This window comes from Fulmarus glacialis, unplaced genomic scaffold (assembly GCF_000690835.1).
Source record: "Fulmarus glacialis isolate BGI_N327 unplaced genomic scaffold, ASM69083v1 scaffold44796, whole genome shotgun sequence".
NCBI classification, from domain to species: Eukaryota; Metazoa; Chordata; class Aves; order Procellariiformes; family Procellariidae; genus Fulmarus; species Fulmarus glacialis.
The window spans coordinates 2,279-15,272 of record NW_009220821.1 but is presented as its reverse complement, the minus strand read 5'-3'; the positions used below and the strand labels follow the sequence as shown (position 1 = coordinate 15,272).

At 36.8% G+C, this 12,994-nt stretch overlaps 1 protein-coding gene across 1 annotated transcript in view; it reads left to right on the top strand.

The window, feature by feature from the left end:
* LOC104079022 (protein HIRA) overlaps nt 1–12,779 on the top strand; it is a gene marked incomplete at its 5' end in the record, with an annotated part of 28,916 nt that extends 16,137 nt beyond the window's left edge. The window contains 10 exons of the mRNA XM_009580891.1: nt 708–912; nt 1,687–1,791; nt 2,605–2,753; nt 4,052–4,213; nt 4,972–5,030; nt 6,053–6,158; nt 7,950–8,072; nt 9,274–9,437; nt 11,453–11,541; nt 12,116–12,779. Coding sequence (XP_009579186.1) covers nt 708–912; nt 1,687–1,791; nt 2,605–2,753; nt 4,052–4,213; nt 4,972–5,030; nt 6,053–6,158; nt 7,950–8,072; nt 9,274–9,437; nt 11,453–11,541; nt 12,116–12,232 — 1,279 coding nt within the window. The remainder of the gene's footprint in view (nt 1–707; nt 913–1,686; nt 1,792–2,604; nt 2,754–4,051; nt 4,214–4,971; nt 5,031–6,052; nt 6,159–7,949; nt 8,073–9,273; nt 9,438–11,452; nt 11,542–12,115) is intronic.
* Nucleotides 12,780–12,994: the final 215 nt, after the last annotated feature.

Here is a 12,994-nt window from a genome sequence, read left to right as displayed (position 1 = left end):
AATGCCGAGTGGTTATGGAATAAGTGGCAAAACACTGTTGTGAGTTAATAACCAGCTTTTGGAGGGAATGGAAAGAGTATGATTAAATGACCTATTTTAGCGTATAATGGTTAACAAAAGAATTCACAGGGTTTTGTACTTTGTCTTCTTTAGTTATATTTTATTCCTGAAATGGAAAATGGAGCAGTGAGGTCATTTGTGTGGTTTGCAGATATCTTCCTTACAGTAGTCAGAACTGAATAGGACAACTTTTGGGGACAGACAACAGAATGACAAATGAAGTTCTGCTTGAGTAAGCAGAAAGTGTAATGTCCATTGAAGGGGAAAAGAGGAACCACTCTTGCATCTTACAGGGTGCTGAATTATTTGTATCAACCCAGGGAAAGAGATCTGATTGTAATTGGAACTGAATGCTAAAATAAAGTTGTTATTTACAGCTTTATCCAGTTGCTAACTGCTAGTTTGATTAATTTTTTTAAAGGAGAGAGTATGTCTGATCAGCTTACATACATATTGAACATTATACGTTTGCAGAGGATTTGCCATACCTCTTCGGCTTCCTCCTCTTGCCTTTGTGCATATTGAAATACACTCAAACAAGGCTAAGAATATATCTTCTTACCTCCAAGAATGCAGTGCGTAGGGTATGTGGCAGCTTTTGGAACCAGCTTATATAAAACATGAAATACATTTTTTTACTTGCGCAGGCTGAAGGATCAGAATTTAATTAAAGACAATAAGCCCAAGGATATTCTGGAGAGCAGCAGTGACAGTGAAGAGAAGATTCCAGCTGCTAAACCTCTCAGTGCACCCAAACGGAAACTGGAACTTGAGGGAGAAACAGTAGAAAAGAAGAAAAAAGGAAGGCCTCGAAAAGACTCCAGACTTGTACCAGTAACTTTAACTGTTCAGGTGAAATAAATAAGATTCATTGTGGCTTTCAATGTTAATTTAATAAAGTCAGTCCCGTGTTGACTTGTCCCATCAAGTCAGGGAAGCACAAGTAGTGTAAGTCCCTTAGAATTTTTAGTCATCCCTCTTCCTTGCCTTTAAACTTACTGTTTTTAAAATTTAAGATTATAAAAAGCAGATGCACATGGTGTGGCAAACGTGTCCATCCTTTATATAAATATGCAGCTACTTGCTAAACAGTACCAGCATGCTAAGTAGTGATAGCCTGCCAAATGTATAGAATAGAATAAAATGAAATGCCAGTAGTGTTTGGTGTTCTTTGATGGAGAGTGGCCCAAGCACAAGAGAGTGACTTGGATATGACGACTTAAATGGTTATGAATTTCCTAGGAACCGTGAAGTAGTAAGTTGCATTAGAGTTTCCATCATTTTAGGGCATATAGATCCCTCTGTTTTCAGTATTCAGAGCTTTCCATGCAATATACCAGAATTGTCATTAATTATTTCCAGCTGAAAGGTGTGGGGAGGTCTTTAAAAAAAAAACAACAACCCACATCTAGTTTGTTTTGGTTTTTTAATTCTTAGAAGCTATATTAAAAAAATTGTGTTTATACAACTAATCGGGAAAAGATTAATATTTGCAATTGGCATTATTTGGAATTTAAAAAAAATTTTTTTCTCTTTCAAATTCAATCTATATTGTAGAATATCTTTGTTTTTAACTTTTTTAAATGGAAAAATTTAACCACTTTTGCAATTTATTTTATTTTCCAGTCCCCTGCTACACTGGCCTCTGAGAAGGATGCTGCTTGCATCTCTGCACCAGCATTAGCACTTAAACTGCCAACCCCAATCCCACAGAAATCGTTTACTTTGCAAGTAAGTGGACTATAAGGGGGAAAAAGCTTAATACTTTAAAAAACAAAAAAAAAAGAATCCTGCTTTTTTTTTTTAAATATTATTAGGTTATTCAAGATCCTTTGATAAATTAACATTTGAATATGTGTGTTTGTTCAAGCAAGCAAGATGGTATGCTTCAGCTTCTAAGAATATGCCTATATGAGAAAAGTTAATGGCAAATCAGCTAAAAATAGGACTCTTCTGAACTAGCTAAACTTCAAAGAGGAATACCTCTGGTTCACCAGTCCCTCCTCCTGGTTAACCAAAGTGTGTCGTAAAGATAAGAGGCTCCGATGGGAGTAACTGCTGCATTGTTATTACGGTTGTGTTGGTAGTACACTGCTGAAGAGAAAAAACAAGTGTTTTCTGAGAGCTCTCTGGAGATGCTCTACATCTGAAGGGACGGGCAAATGGTGTTACTTTAGGTATTTATGAAATAATTTTTCTGCGTGTTTAGGCTGTGGTAGTCTGGTTCTAATTGCAAGATTTAGGGAGACTGGGCACATCTAGACTTGATCTGGTGCCCTTAATTAGGAAGCACAGACTAGCACAACCTTTCTTCATTCTTGTGCTCCGAATACAAGGAAGTTATTTGTGTTCTAGCCAAGACTGATTTTCAGAGGTCTGCCTCTTTTGAAGTACCACAGTGTATTCTGAAGCCATTTTAAACAGAGAATGCCATACTTAAATCCATTCTTAAAGTCGGCATTGTTTTGGATCTGATAGTAGTTGCTGCTTTTTTCAGTAGTTCTTTTCCTCTTCCAAAAAGTATTTTATTTTTTTGTTTTTCAGATAAGTTCAGATCCATCAATGTACCTTGAAGTGGAGAATGAGATGACCACAGTGGGAGGTTCAAAGTTGAGCAGGTTAAAGTGTAATCGAGAAGGAAAGGAATGGGAGACGGTCCTCACCAGTCGAATTCTCACTGCAGCAGGAAGCTGGTAAGAGAGTATATTTTGGAAGAAGTGGGTGCCTGCAGCAGATAAGTAGTCCTGAAGGCCAGAAAACATTTTTAGGGGTACAAAAGTACACTTTAGAGAAAGTTTATTATGCCTAAACCCACATATTTACGAATAAGCAGAGGCTCTAAAAGTATTTTTTCCTGCTTATTTAGAAAAGTTGATTAACTGGATCACTTCCATTAGCGATTTTTGTGATTCTCTGTGCTTGGCTCAAGATGTCCTATTTCTCTTCCAGCTAACCTGGTCTAATACATTGATGCTCTTAAACTCTTATCCTGTGGAGTTTTTTGTAGGGATTCTGACTTATTCCTGTTGACTACTGCTATTTGCTGGTTTTATCACCCGCCATAGTAATTTTTGCATAATCTTTCTTAATAAATGTTTTGTGGATAAAAATATATACTGCTCTTAGTCTTAAGACCAGTTTCACTCGGAGTATTAGCTCTATGCAGTCTTAAAGCATCACAAATTCTCATTAGCCAGTTACAACTATTTTCCTGTGTATTTACATTTCTCCTTTAAATTTCTTCATTAAAATGGACTAAATCGTGGTAAGTGATAGTTGTTCAAGTACTAACTACTAAAGAATGAAAAAATTGAAACAGGGTGTTTTGTGATTAGAAGTATTTTCCTGAGTCTTGTGATATTTTTTTCTCTCTATTTTTCTCAACCTCAGAGTTTAAATTGCAAGTATGTTTCTCAAGCCTGAGCCACGAGATTCAGAATTTGTCAGAATTTTTTTGAAACATTTTTTTAACTTGAGTTTTATGCTGATTCTCCAGTAACACCCTTGAGTTGTTAATGTTTGTAGTTAGTAGTAATAGCTTTTATTACACAGGCATGCATAGTTGAAAAAATCAGACAAGCTTGCAGACATATAATGCTTTGTCCAGGTCTGAAAAAGAAGCAATGGATTTTCAAGCTAAATACAAATTCAGGCCTGAAGAAGAGCTTGTGTATACCCAAAAGCTTTACTGATATTTCCAACAATGCCACTTGGTCTAATAAAAGGTACTATCTCGGTCTGCAAACCTTCTGGCCATCTCTTTAGACCATCATAGTTATAACCAAACTAAGGAGGCGTGGAATGCACCTGTAGATAATCTGTGTGCTTTTTGAACTTTTCCTTTGGTACCCAGGATTTTTTTAAAAGTTGTAATAGTTAACTTTCGGGGAATTAGCCCAAGTTGTATGATAAATTAAGAAATCAGTCTGGTTTTATGCTACTTGCATTTGACAAAATGTAAATGTATGTGGGTTTTGTTTTTTTTTTTTAGTGAGATTGTAAGCGTAGCCTGTGAGAAACGAACATTGTCAGTATTTTCAGCTTGTGGTCGTCGCCTTCTTCCCCCTATAATATTGAATACGCCCATTTCCACCCTACATTGCACAGGTTCTTACATCATGGCTCTCACCACTGCTGCTACGCTCTCTGTTTGGTAAGTACCGTATGAGGCTGCAGCAGCTGGCTGGGCTGACTTTTATAGGTAACTGTTCAATTGTGTCGATGCATTGCTGTTGAAACTGAGGCTTAAACCAAATTAGGTCTGAACACAAGTCCATTTTTGGATATAATACGAAGAGTTAATTGGGCAAGACCTGAATCCAGTTTCTTTTCTGTTCTAGGGTGGTCCATAATGTTGAATTTGATTCTAGAAGAAGATAGATGATAGCTAGAAGTTAATAGTTTAAACAGCCTCCCTGGGATAGACTTGTGTCATGCATATGGAATGGATTGAGGGGGCGAAAAGGAGAAATATGGATATTTCCAACTTCCATCATACTTAGCCAATAAAGTACACGAGTTTCAGAGTTAGAAGTACTGTAGCCATCTTCAAGATACCAAGACAAAAACTGCAGTACTTGTTTACAGTTGTTGAATTTAATCTAATGTCTCATGCAAGTCAGAGCTCCTAAAGGAGTTATTTGGATCCTCAGTGTTTGCTTAGCTGTAATGAGATTTCCTGACAAAGAGCCATAAAAGTTGTTCTCCGCTATTGACTTCTGTCTTGCCGTAAGGGCTTTGAGTTTGCCAAAATCATTTTGTCAAAGCAATGAAGAAAATATCAAAACAAAAAAAGCCGAACTCCCCCAAAAACCCCACTTTGTCATGAATATTGAAGAAGTGCATTTGTTAAATGATTTTGGAGCTTTCAGTTGTTTTTAAACTGCAGACTTGCCCTTTTGTCTTTTTCAGGGATGTTCACAAGCAGACAGCCATTGTTAGAGATGAGTCTTTGCAAACAATATTTTCAGGTAATAAAAAGGATCATTTATTTACTAACCTTTGAGCCCACCTGTACTATTTAGTGCCATTTATTAATATGCTGAAATTTTACAAAACCAGAAAAGCCTAAACAAATAATTTTACTTCGTTATTGTGTAATAAAGGGAAGTCATTGGCAATGTTGAAATACAGTAGAAATAACTGAGATGAGAATATTGGCGGTTAACAGACCTGTACAAGATTCTGTAGCTTACTATATTCTGGCTTGCTTCTGAATGTGAAGATTCAGTGTTGTGAAGATCACAAACCAAATATTTTATGTAAATCTGCTCTTACAGCAATTTCCCTGTGTGCTCTTTGCGTGTATATTATCTTAGTGATGAACAACAACTGTCTCAAATTCGTTATTTCAAAATCTTCAGTTTCTATCATTGCCAATGTCTGGCACAAAACAAATTATCAAAAAAGCAGTGTCTCAGAGCATATTGGCTTCTATTTTAGCTTTAATCCATACAATCCATACTAATCAAAACTACCTAGAGAAGCAGTTGTACTAGCAGTTTGCAAATGTCTTCATTAGAAGTTACGTGCACAAACCCTGGGCATGGGATATGCTGGGAAATGAGAGACTCCAGCTATCCCACTTATACTACGTCCTTAGAGAGCACGCTTTTCTAAGTATGCTGGGGTTTAGAATTTTAACTTAATGGGAAAAAGAAAGATAAAAGCTTCTGGGTTACAGAAGACATGGCAGAATTGCTGAAGATTGCCCTTAGGTATGGAGAACATTTCCAATTAAGACAATGTTCTGTATAAATTGCAGCATCGAGATTGATAACGTGTTTTGCAAAAGAGTGATTTTAATGCTACTGCACTGAGCTCGTGCTGACCATCATTATCTTGTGTCTTGACCTTCCTATCAGAATAACATTTACTGAACCTTTTTCTGTTGGTTGCTATGACTGATAATTAATGGTGAATAGCATTTTTTACCATTATGAATGTTATACAAGACTCCAACAGAAATACCTTGGTCTGATTTGACTTGTAGGAAGTGATGCAACTGTCTCTCAGATCTTGCTAACTCAGCATGGTATACCTGTAATGAGCATGTCTGATGGAAAGGCATACTGTTTTAATCCTTCTCTTTCTACATGGTAAGTTATATATTATTTCCTGCTCTTACAACTTAGCTGAACTGACGTGTATTCTGATTTACTGTTTCACTCCATATTTTGAAGGTTAGTCTGAGTAGGATCACATGCCAGGCTTAGTTTTGCTTTGGTTCACTATTGTATGTTTAGGCTTTACTTTATTATATTCTTATGATTTGTTATGTTTAAAATGAATTTTAAAAATGAAAAAGTTAAACTACAGCTTACTTTATCACTGTTTCCTACACAGTGCATACTCTTTTATTTATTAACATATACCTATATATACTTTTGCTGATGTACATCAGTTGAATCTGTCAAGTAGTTGGCAATGATTAATGATAATCTAGCCTTACAATTCACTTTTTACGTAAAAGAATGCAGTTCTGGAAAATTTGTCAAAAAAAATTTCAGGGTTTTGTTGCGAGTCTAGACATGTTAAAATTATTTTGCCCAGTTTCCAGAAAAAGTAAGACCTATGCACTCCAATCCTGAACATGTATGTGCCTGACTTTGTCAGTCCCCATCACTCCTTAATATTTTTTTCGATCTGATGACCTGTCAAGTTGGAAGAGAGCTCTTTGTCTCCAAGATGTAAAAGTTTAATGAAGATAGTAAGTCAGCTAGGGGAGAAGGGAAGAAATCATTGTACCTCAGAGAATTCCCATGGAAGAGTCATTACTGATGTCCTAAACACAAGGAAAGGCTACTGTGTTGTGCCTTACTGGGTATCAGATAGGCTTTCCCCATGGATTCTCTTACTTCTGTCAAGGCATAAGTTCCCATAAAAAAATTTCCATGGTGAAGTTATTTACAGTGTCTTTCCAAAACAGATTCTTTGTTGTCTTTCTAAGAGGAAAAAACATGTTGCAGAATAAATACCACAATTACATTAAGTGTAATGAGCATGCTTGATGAAAGGGCTTATTGTTTTAATTCCTCCTTAAAATAATTGTTACTAGTAACTACTTGATGTGAATCCTTTGGAAAAGAATTGTTCTTTAGATAAACTGAGAAATTATGCAGAAATTTTCCCAGTCAATAAGGAGCAGAGGACAGCCTCTCAGCCATAATTCTGAATTTGCTGTCATTTCTTAGTTTGTACCACAGCTTTGGAAATATATAAAAGAGCAATCCCTTTAGTCATCATACAAATTTAAACCGTGATAAAATAGTGAAGAGTATTTTAAATATTTGTGCCATTTTACCTCTAAGCTGTCAGGAGGTCTAAACTTAGCATTGGTTTGAGCCGCTGAGTCCCTTGGCATCTCAAACCAGTGAAGATGATATCCTTCATTAGGTGTGGAAATGCCAACTGTAACTGTCAACTCCCTCCATATGAAGGAATAGCTGTAATGTATGGGAAAGATTGTCTACGTGTGTGGTCTGTGATGACTTATCTGGTGGGTGGGGGGACCAGACATGAGGTAAAATCAAGTTCTTAATGAGAAAATCATTACCTGTGCTCACTCCAGTCTTCTTTCTGGGGCATGGCTTCTTATTAGATGTAAAATGACAAGTAGAAAGTTCATTTCCTTCAAAATTAATGCTAAATTGTGTTATACAATTAATGTTGTGAACCTGGGGGGTGGGAGGGACATTTCCGTGAAAGCACAAGCAGAATTTGCACATGGAGTGGGAACAGTTGGGGTCTGTGGAATTCCAGAGCGCCTCAGTGGTATTTTTTTAGTTATCTGTGAAAATGCAAGTTGGGCTTTGAGGCAGAACAGAGCTGGATCCCCTGATATCACTGTCTACTCTCCTCAAACTTGGCTTTTGTTTGGTTTTTTCCAGGAATCTTGTTTCTGACAAACAGGACTCTCTAGCACAATGCGCAGACTTCAGGAATAGTTTACCATCCCAAGAAGCCATGCTGTGTTCTGGGCCCTTAGCTGTAATACAGGGACGAACATCAAAGTACGCACTTACCTGCTTCATTTGATTAGCATGTTTGTCTTTTTTTTTTTTTTCTATTCTTTATTCATGTGCTTGAATCAGTGAGTTAATTCTTAAGATGCTAATGGCTCGGAAAATTATCAGTAGCTCATACAGGGGTTTTTTTAAACCTTTGCACAATTATAGTCTGTATCTTAATGTTATTTTGAGATTATTTGGGAGGCAGGAAAGCATGCTCTAAACTTAGTAATTTAAAGCTACTCTTTATTGGATGGGTGAAGTATTTGACGATTCTGTAAATGTAATATTTTGATTAGCTAAACTGAATTTCTTACATTTTACATTTTAATTTTTAGTTTACCAGCTTTCCGGAGTAGGCCTACAAATTTTGAGTAGTTCAGTTGTCCTCAGGGGATCTATTTAATGAAGTCTTTGAGCAAGTTGAGTGATTAGTCATCTAAGGCATATTTTTAACATCTGAAAATATCACCAGGGAATTGTGTGAGTCAGAGCAGACTCCTGTAGGTAATTTAATAGCCCATCCTCACCTGGATTTGAATTAGATTTCCCAGGCAGTTTTCTGTGCTATTTCTGTCCTTCACATCTGAGTTTAATTTTTTTGGTGAGAAAAGCTGTGTAAAGAGTTGTGTGATTTTATTGCTGTTCTCTTGGAGAGGAGGGGAATTAATTGGGAAAAATATTTGAAATCCAAACAAACAACACTCTCTTTTTGAGAGAGAGAAAATATCAGACTGAAAAATCAGCAATTTTTTCAAAAAGGAAATAATTGTTTACTTTTTTTAAATTAGCATTCTTATGACAATACATTTATCTTCAAGAAATCCTTTAAATGCTTCAGGTTAACTATATGTCTTGTATTTGTTTTGTGACTTTCACCTGTGAGGGGCAAAGAAAGGTAAAGGCAGTCATCTAAATTTCTTATAAACATTTAGGAGTACTTGATCACTGAAAAGCCTGTTTTTAAAGAGAAGACAGATGAAGAGAGAAAGAACAGGAGCAGAAAACCCTCCATGGACTTTGATACCTGTAAAGTCCAGTAGCGGAGGAAGGCAAGGCAGTTTGCTATGAAGTGCTGCCTCGGTCATAAAAAGCTTGAGCTTTGGAAGCACTAGGTGCCTCTGAGAGATAAATGTAGAATGCTTTGTATTGCAAGAGTATCTGATTTTATGGCTGGCATGTTAATTTTTCTTTGGTTTTGTAGTTCAGGAAGGCAAGCTGCAAGATTGTTCTCCATGCCTCATTTAGTGCAACAAGAAACAACACTTGCATACCTGGAGAACCAGATAGCAGCAGCACTTATGTTACAATCCAGTCATGAATATCGCCACTGGCTCCTTATCTATGCACGGTACCTAGTTAATGAAGGTGAGACCTGCCATGCTGTGTTACTTCTTTGCAGCTCTGATGGATTTTTAAGAAGTGCTCTATTCATGTCATGTATATGTATGATTGCACTTAACGTTCTGCTTGTAGAACTTGGCTTCTGGACTCAGTGTTTACTTAAAACCAAAACAAACCGCTGAAGTGCATTTGCTTCCTATAGTGCTCAGTACTCAGGAATCCTATTTTGACACGCTAAGTGTGAACAAATCACGGTCTGGGGAAACAGTGCCATCTGCGGACTTCAATAATAGCAATTGCATTGTAAAAAAGTCCAGTGGTCTGTCAGGCATATCATATGTATTATCTGGCAGCAACTACAGATGTTTCAGAGGAACCAGCAACACCTTGTAAAATACGTAACATTCCTCAGCCAACTGATGATCGCTGCCTGATGTGAGATGGAAGAGTTGCTTGGTCTCTGACACTTTGCCCCAGAGCACGTAAAACTGCGGAGAATTTGCTTGTGTTATTTGCACATTATACTTTTCTTACATTTTAAAATTTCAACAGCCTGTACTGGTGAGCTCCATAGGCTAAATTCTGCGAGGAAGGAAACCCACAAGAAAGGTTGCTTGTGTCTATTTTATATATTGTGTCTATTTATATGCGTATCTCTATGCTATTATGTTAAATAAGGTTAACCAACAGACTTTGTGCTTCTTGGATTCTAAAGATCTCTGTTGTATCTCTGCTTGTCTGCATTCCAAATTTAGTAGTTCCCATTGTATTAATTCAGCCTTATTCCTCACCATGCATAATCATTTTACACAGAGGGAAGCAAAATGGTTCGTGTTAGGCCACCTAATAGGTGTTGGCAGAATTAAAATTGAGCTCATTAATTCTTGCCTTTTGATGTTATTTAACAAGAGAGCTTGATGAACTGCATATGATTCTCTCTGTCCTTCCCCAGTTGAAATTAAAATGTTCATCTTGGGTCGTATGTTAAAGAGACGGTTATACTTTTAAAAGTCTTCACTAATTGAGAACCTCTCTATTGTGTGTGCAGGGTTCATCCTGCACTGCGCAAATATCACTGCCTTGCCTGTGTGTGTACACTGGATGTCACTGCAAATTCTGCTTTGCCATACATGTATTACTGTTTCACTAGTTTTCTAGGTCTGCTAAATTTTGAAAGTTGCACATCCTATTATTGACCCTTTATTGCTATGATGGCTTCAACATTTAATGAATTTTAATTCATTAAAATATTCAATCTATCATACCTTGATTGGCAAGTTACTCTTGAACGGATGACTTTTGTTACTTGCAAGGGAATTCCCCCCTCTCATTTTTTGGATGAATAAAGCTGGCCTGGAAACTGTGTGCAGTTTTATTAAAGGTTTTCTTTAACTCTTGTGCATATTAGTTGGATCCATTTTAATTTTGTTATAAGCTCTTTCACTAAGGGTTTAAGAGATCTCTTTAGTCATATTTTAATGTTTCAGAGTGGTGTCTGATATTTTTTATTTTTTACTACTGACTCCATTTTTCCAAATTCATATATTGCCATTAAATGCAACCTAACAACTTTCCCCCTTCACTGGTTTTCATCTTGTGGTTTTCCAACTCTTGTGATACCTCTTTTGTATTAGTTCTCTGGCTGCTGAAGTCCGTCAGTTTTCCAACGTTTGTTTTGTTTTTTTAAAAGCTGGTATCTTATGTGGAGGGAGAGTGAGGTTGAGATCAGGGCAGCTCTTAAAACTGGAGTAACTACTTCAGTTTTTCTCCCTATTGTAGATCATCTTTAGTAGTGTTTTTGGTTTTGAGAACTTAAAATAAAACTCTTCAGAACTCTAAAATAAATCCTTTATAAATCATGTTATCTTTCCAAAGATTTGCTGTTAGAAGAATAATATGCTTCTTCAGAAATCAATGTTTTTGGCTTTATTTTATTCTAGATACTTGTAACTCTTTCCTAAATGTGTCAGTTACATTGTGGAGTGGTTATATATAGTGAAATGCTTATGAACGTGAATTTATTTTCTGATAATATTCAGGGTTTGAATATCGTTTGCGAGAATTATGCAAGGATTTACTGGGTCCAGTCCATTACTCAGCTGGAAGTCAGTGGCAATCAACAGTTATGGTAAGTCCTAGTTTAACAAGGATAATAGTTTAACAAAGAACAAGGAAGAGTTTCTCATGAAAATTACAGAACATGGACAGACAATAGAACTTAAAATATGATTTAACTTAGTGGCAAAAAGCAATCACAAATTCTTTTTGCTGACCCTGGACCCTTCCATACACTGCTCTAATCACATAAGCAGGCTTCCTCCCATGGCACTTGTATTTATTTCATGTGAAACCATAGACAAATGCCTATTGCCACAGTCTCAGCTCTGGTGCTGTCTTGAGCAGAGTTGCACGTTCAGGTCTCTACATTCTTCAGACCGCGACTTTGAAATGGTGACGTGCCAATGAAATGTCTTCCCTTCTCAGAGCAGGTCTGGAGTCTAACTGCAGAGGCTGCACCAGCTTCATAAGTATATAAATGTAAAGACAGTTTTTATTCTGGGAGTCATGTAAGCAGAGTAAGAACATAAAATGCACAACTCCCTCCAGGCAGGAAAAAAGGCATGAATCTTAAACAGCTCTATGGAATATATTAATGATATCAAGTAACGCATTTTGAGGATGCTTTTGTGTTTTTTGTGCAGGGTTTACGAAAGAGAGAACTATTGAAAGAGCTTCTTCCTGTTATTGGACAGAACCTCCGCTTCCAGAGGCTTTTCACAGAATATCAAGAGCAGCTAGACATCTTGAGAGACAAGTAGCATTTCCCCAGATTTTCCCTGTGGGGCCTGGTCCGAGAGAAACTGCTGAACAGCATTAACCAGAGACAGAAGAGGAGCGAGAGCCCGGTCAGTAGGGACACTCCTGAAGAGAGCAGTGCCGTAGGGGTCCCAGATGCTTCAGGAGTGACCTGCTTTAGTTTTTAAAGAAGCTCACAAGTGGATTTGTGAAAATGATGAGTGGATGAGCTAGACCGTTTCCCAAGTGAAACTTAACCATCGAAGCTGTGGCCTCTGTTTCTATGGAAAGTCGTGGATATGAACTTCAGGGGGGTCCTTTTGGATCTGGATCTCATTTTAATATCAAAACTAGCTGAGAACTGTTTGTGGGGTTTCTTGGATGTCCTGTGAAAAGCACAGTACTTCAGAGTACACTGAACAGCATATTTAACCCTGTTTAGGGTTTTTTGCCTGAGGATTTATTGAGGCTCAACACTATATTAAATTAGATGAATGAGCCACATAAAAAAAAAATTCATAAATATTAAGGTATTATGCAGCCAATAGACTCTTTCCTGTGAATATAATAATAATAATAATAAGAGGCTGTTCTAACACATGGACTATTTTTGTACTAGAATTTGCTAACTTGTAATATGGAATTTTATTTGGCCGATAATCAGGCTATCTCTACAAAGTCATCTTGTAGGAAATTTAACTCTAATTACAAAAGCTATGTTTCAAAATAATTCTACCAAATTAACATGTCATCATCTGGTTTTTAATTTTTAAATGTTTGTAAAA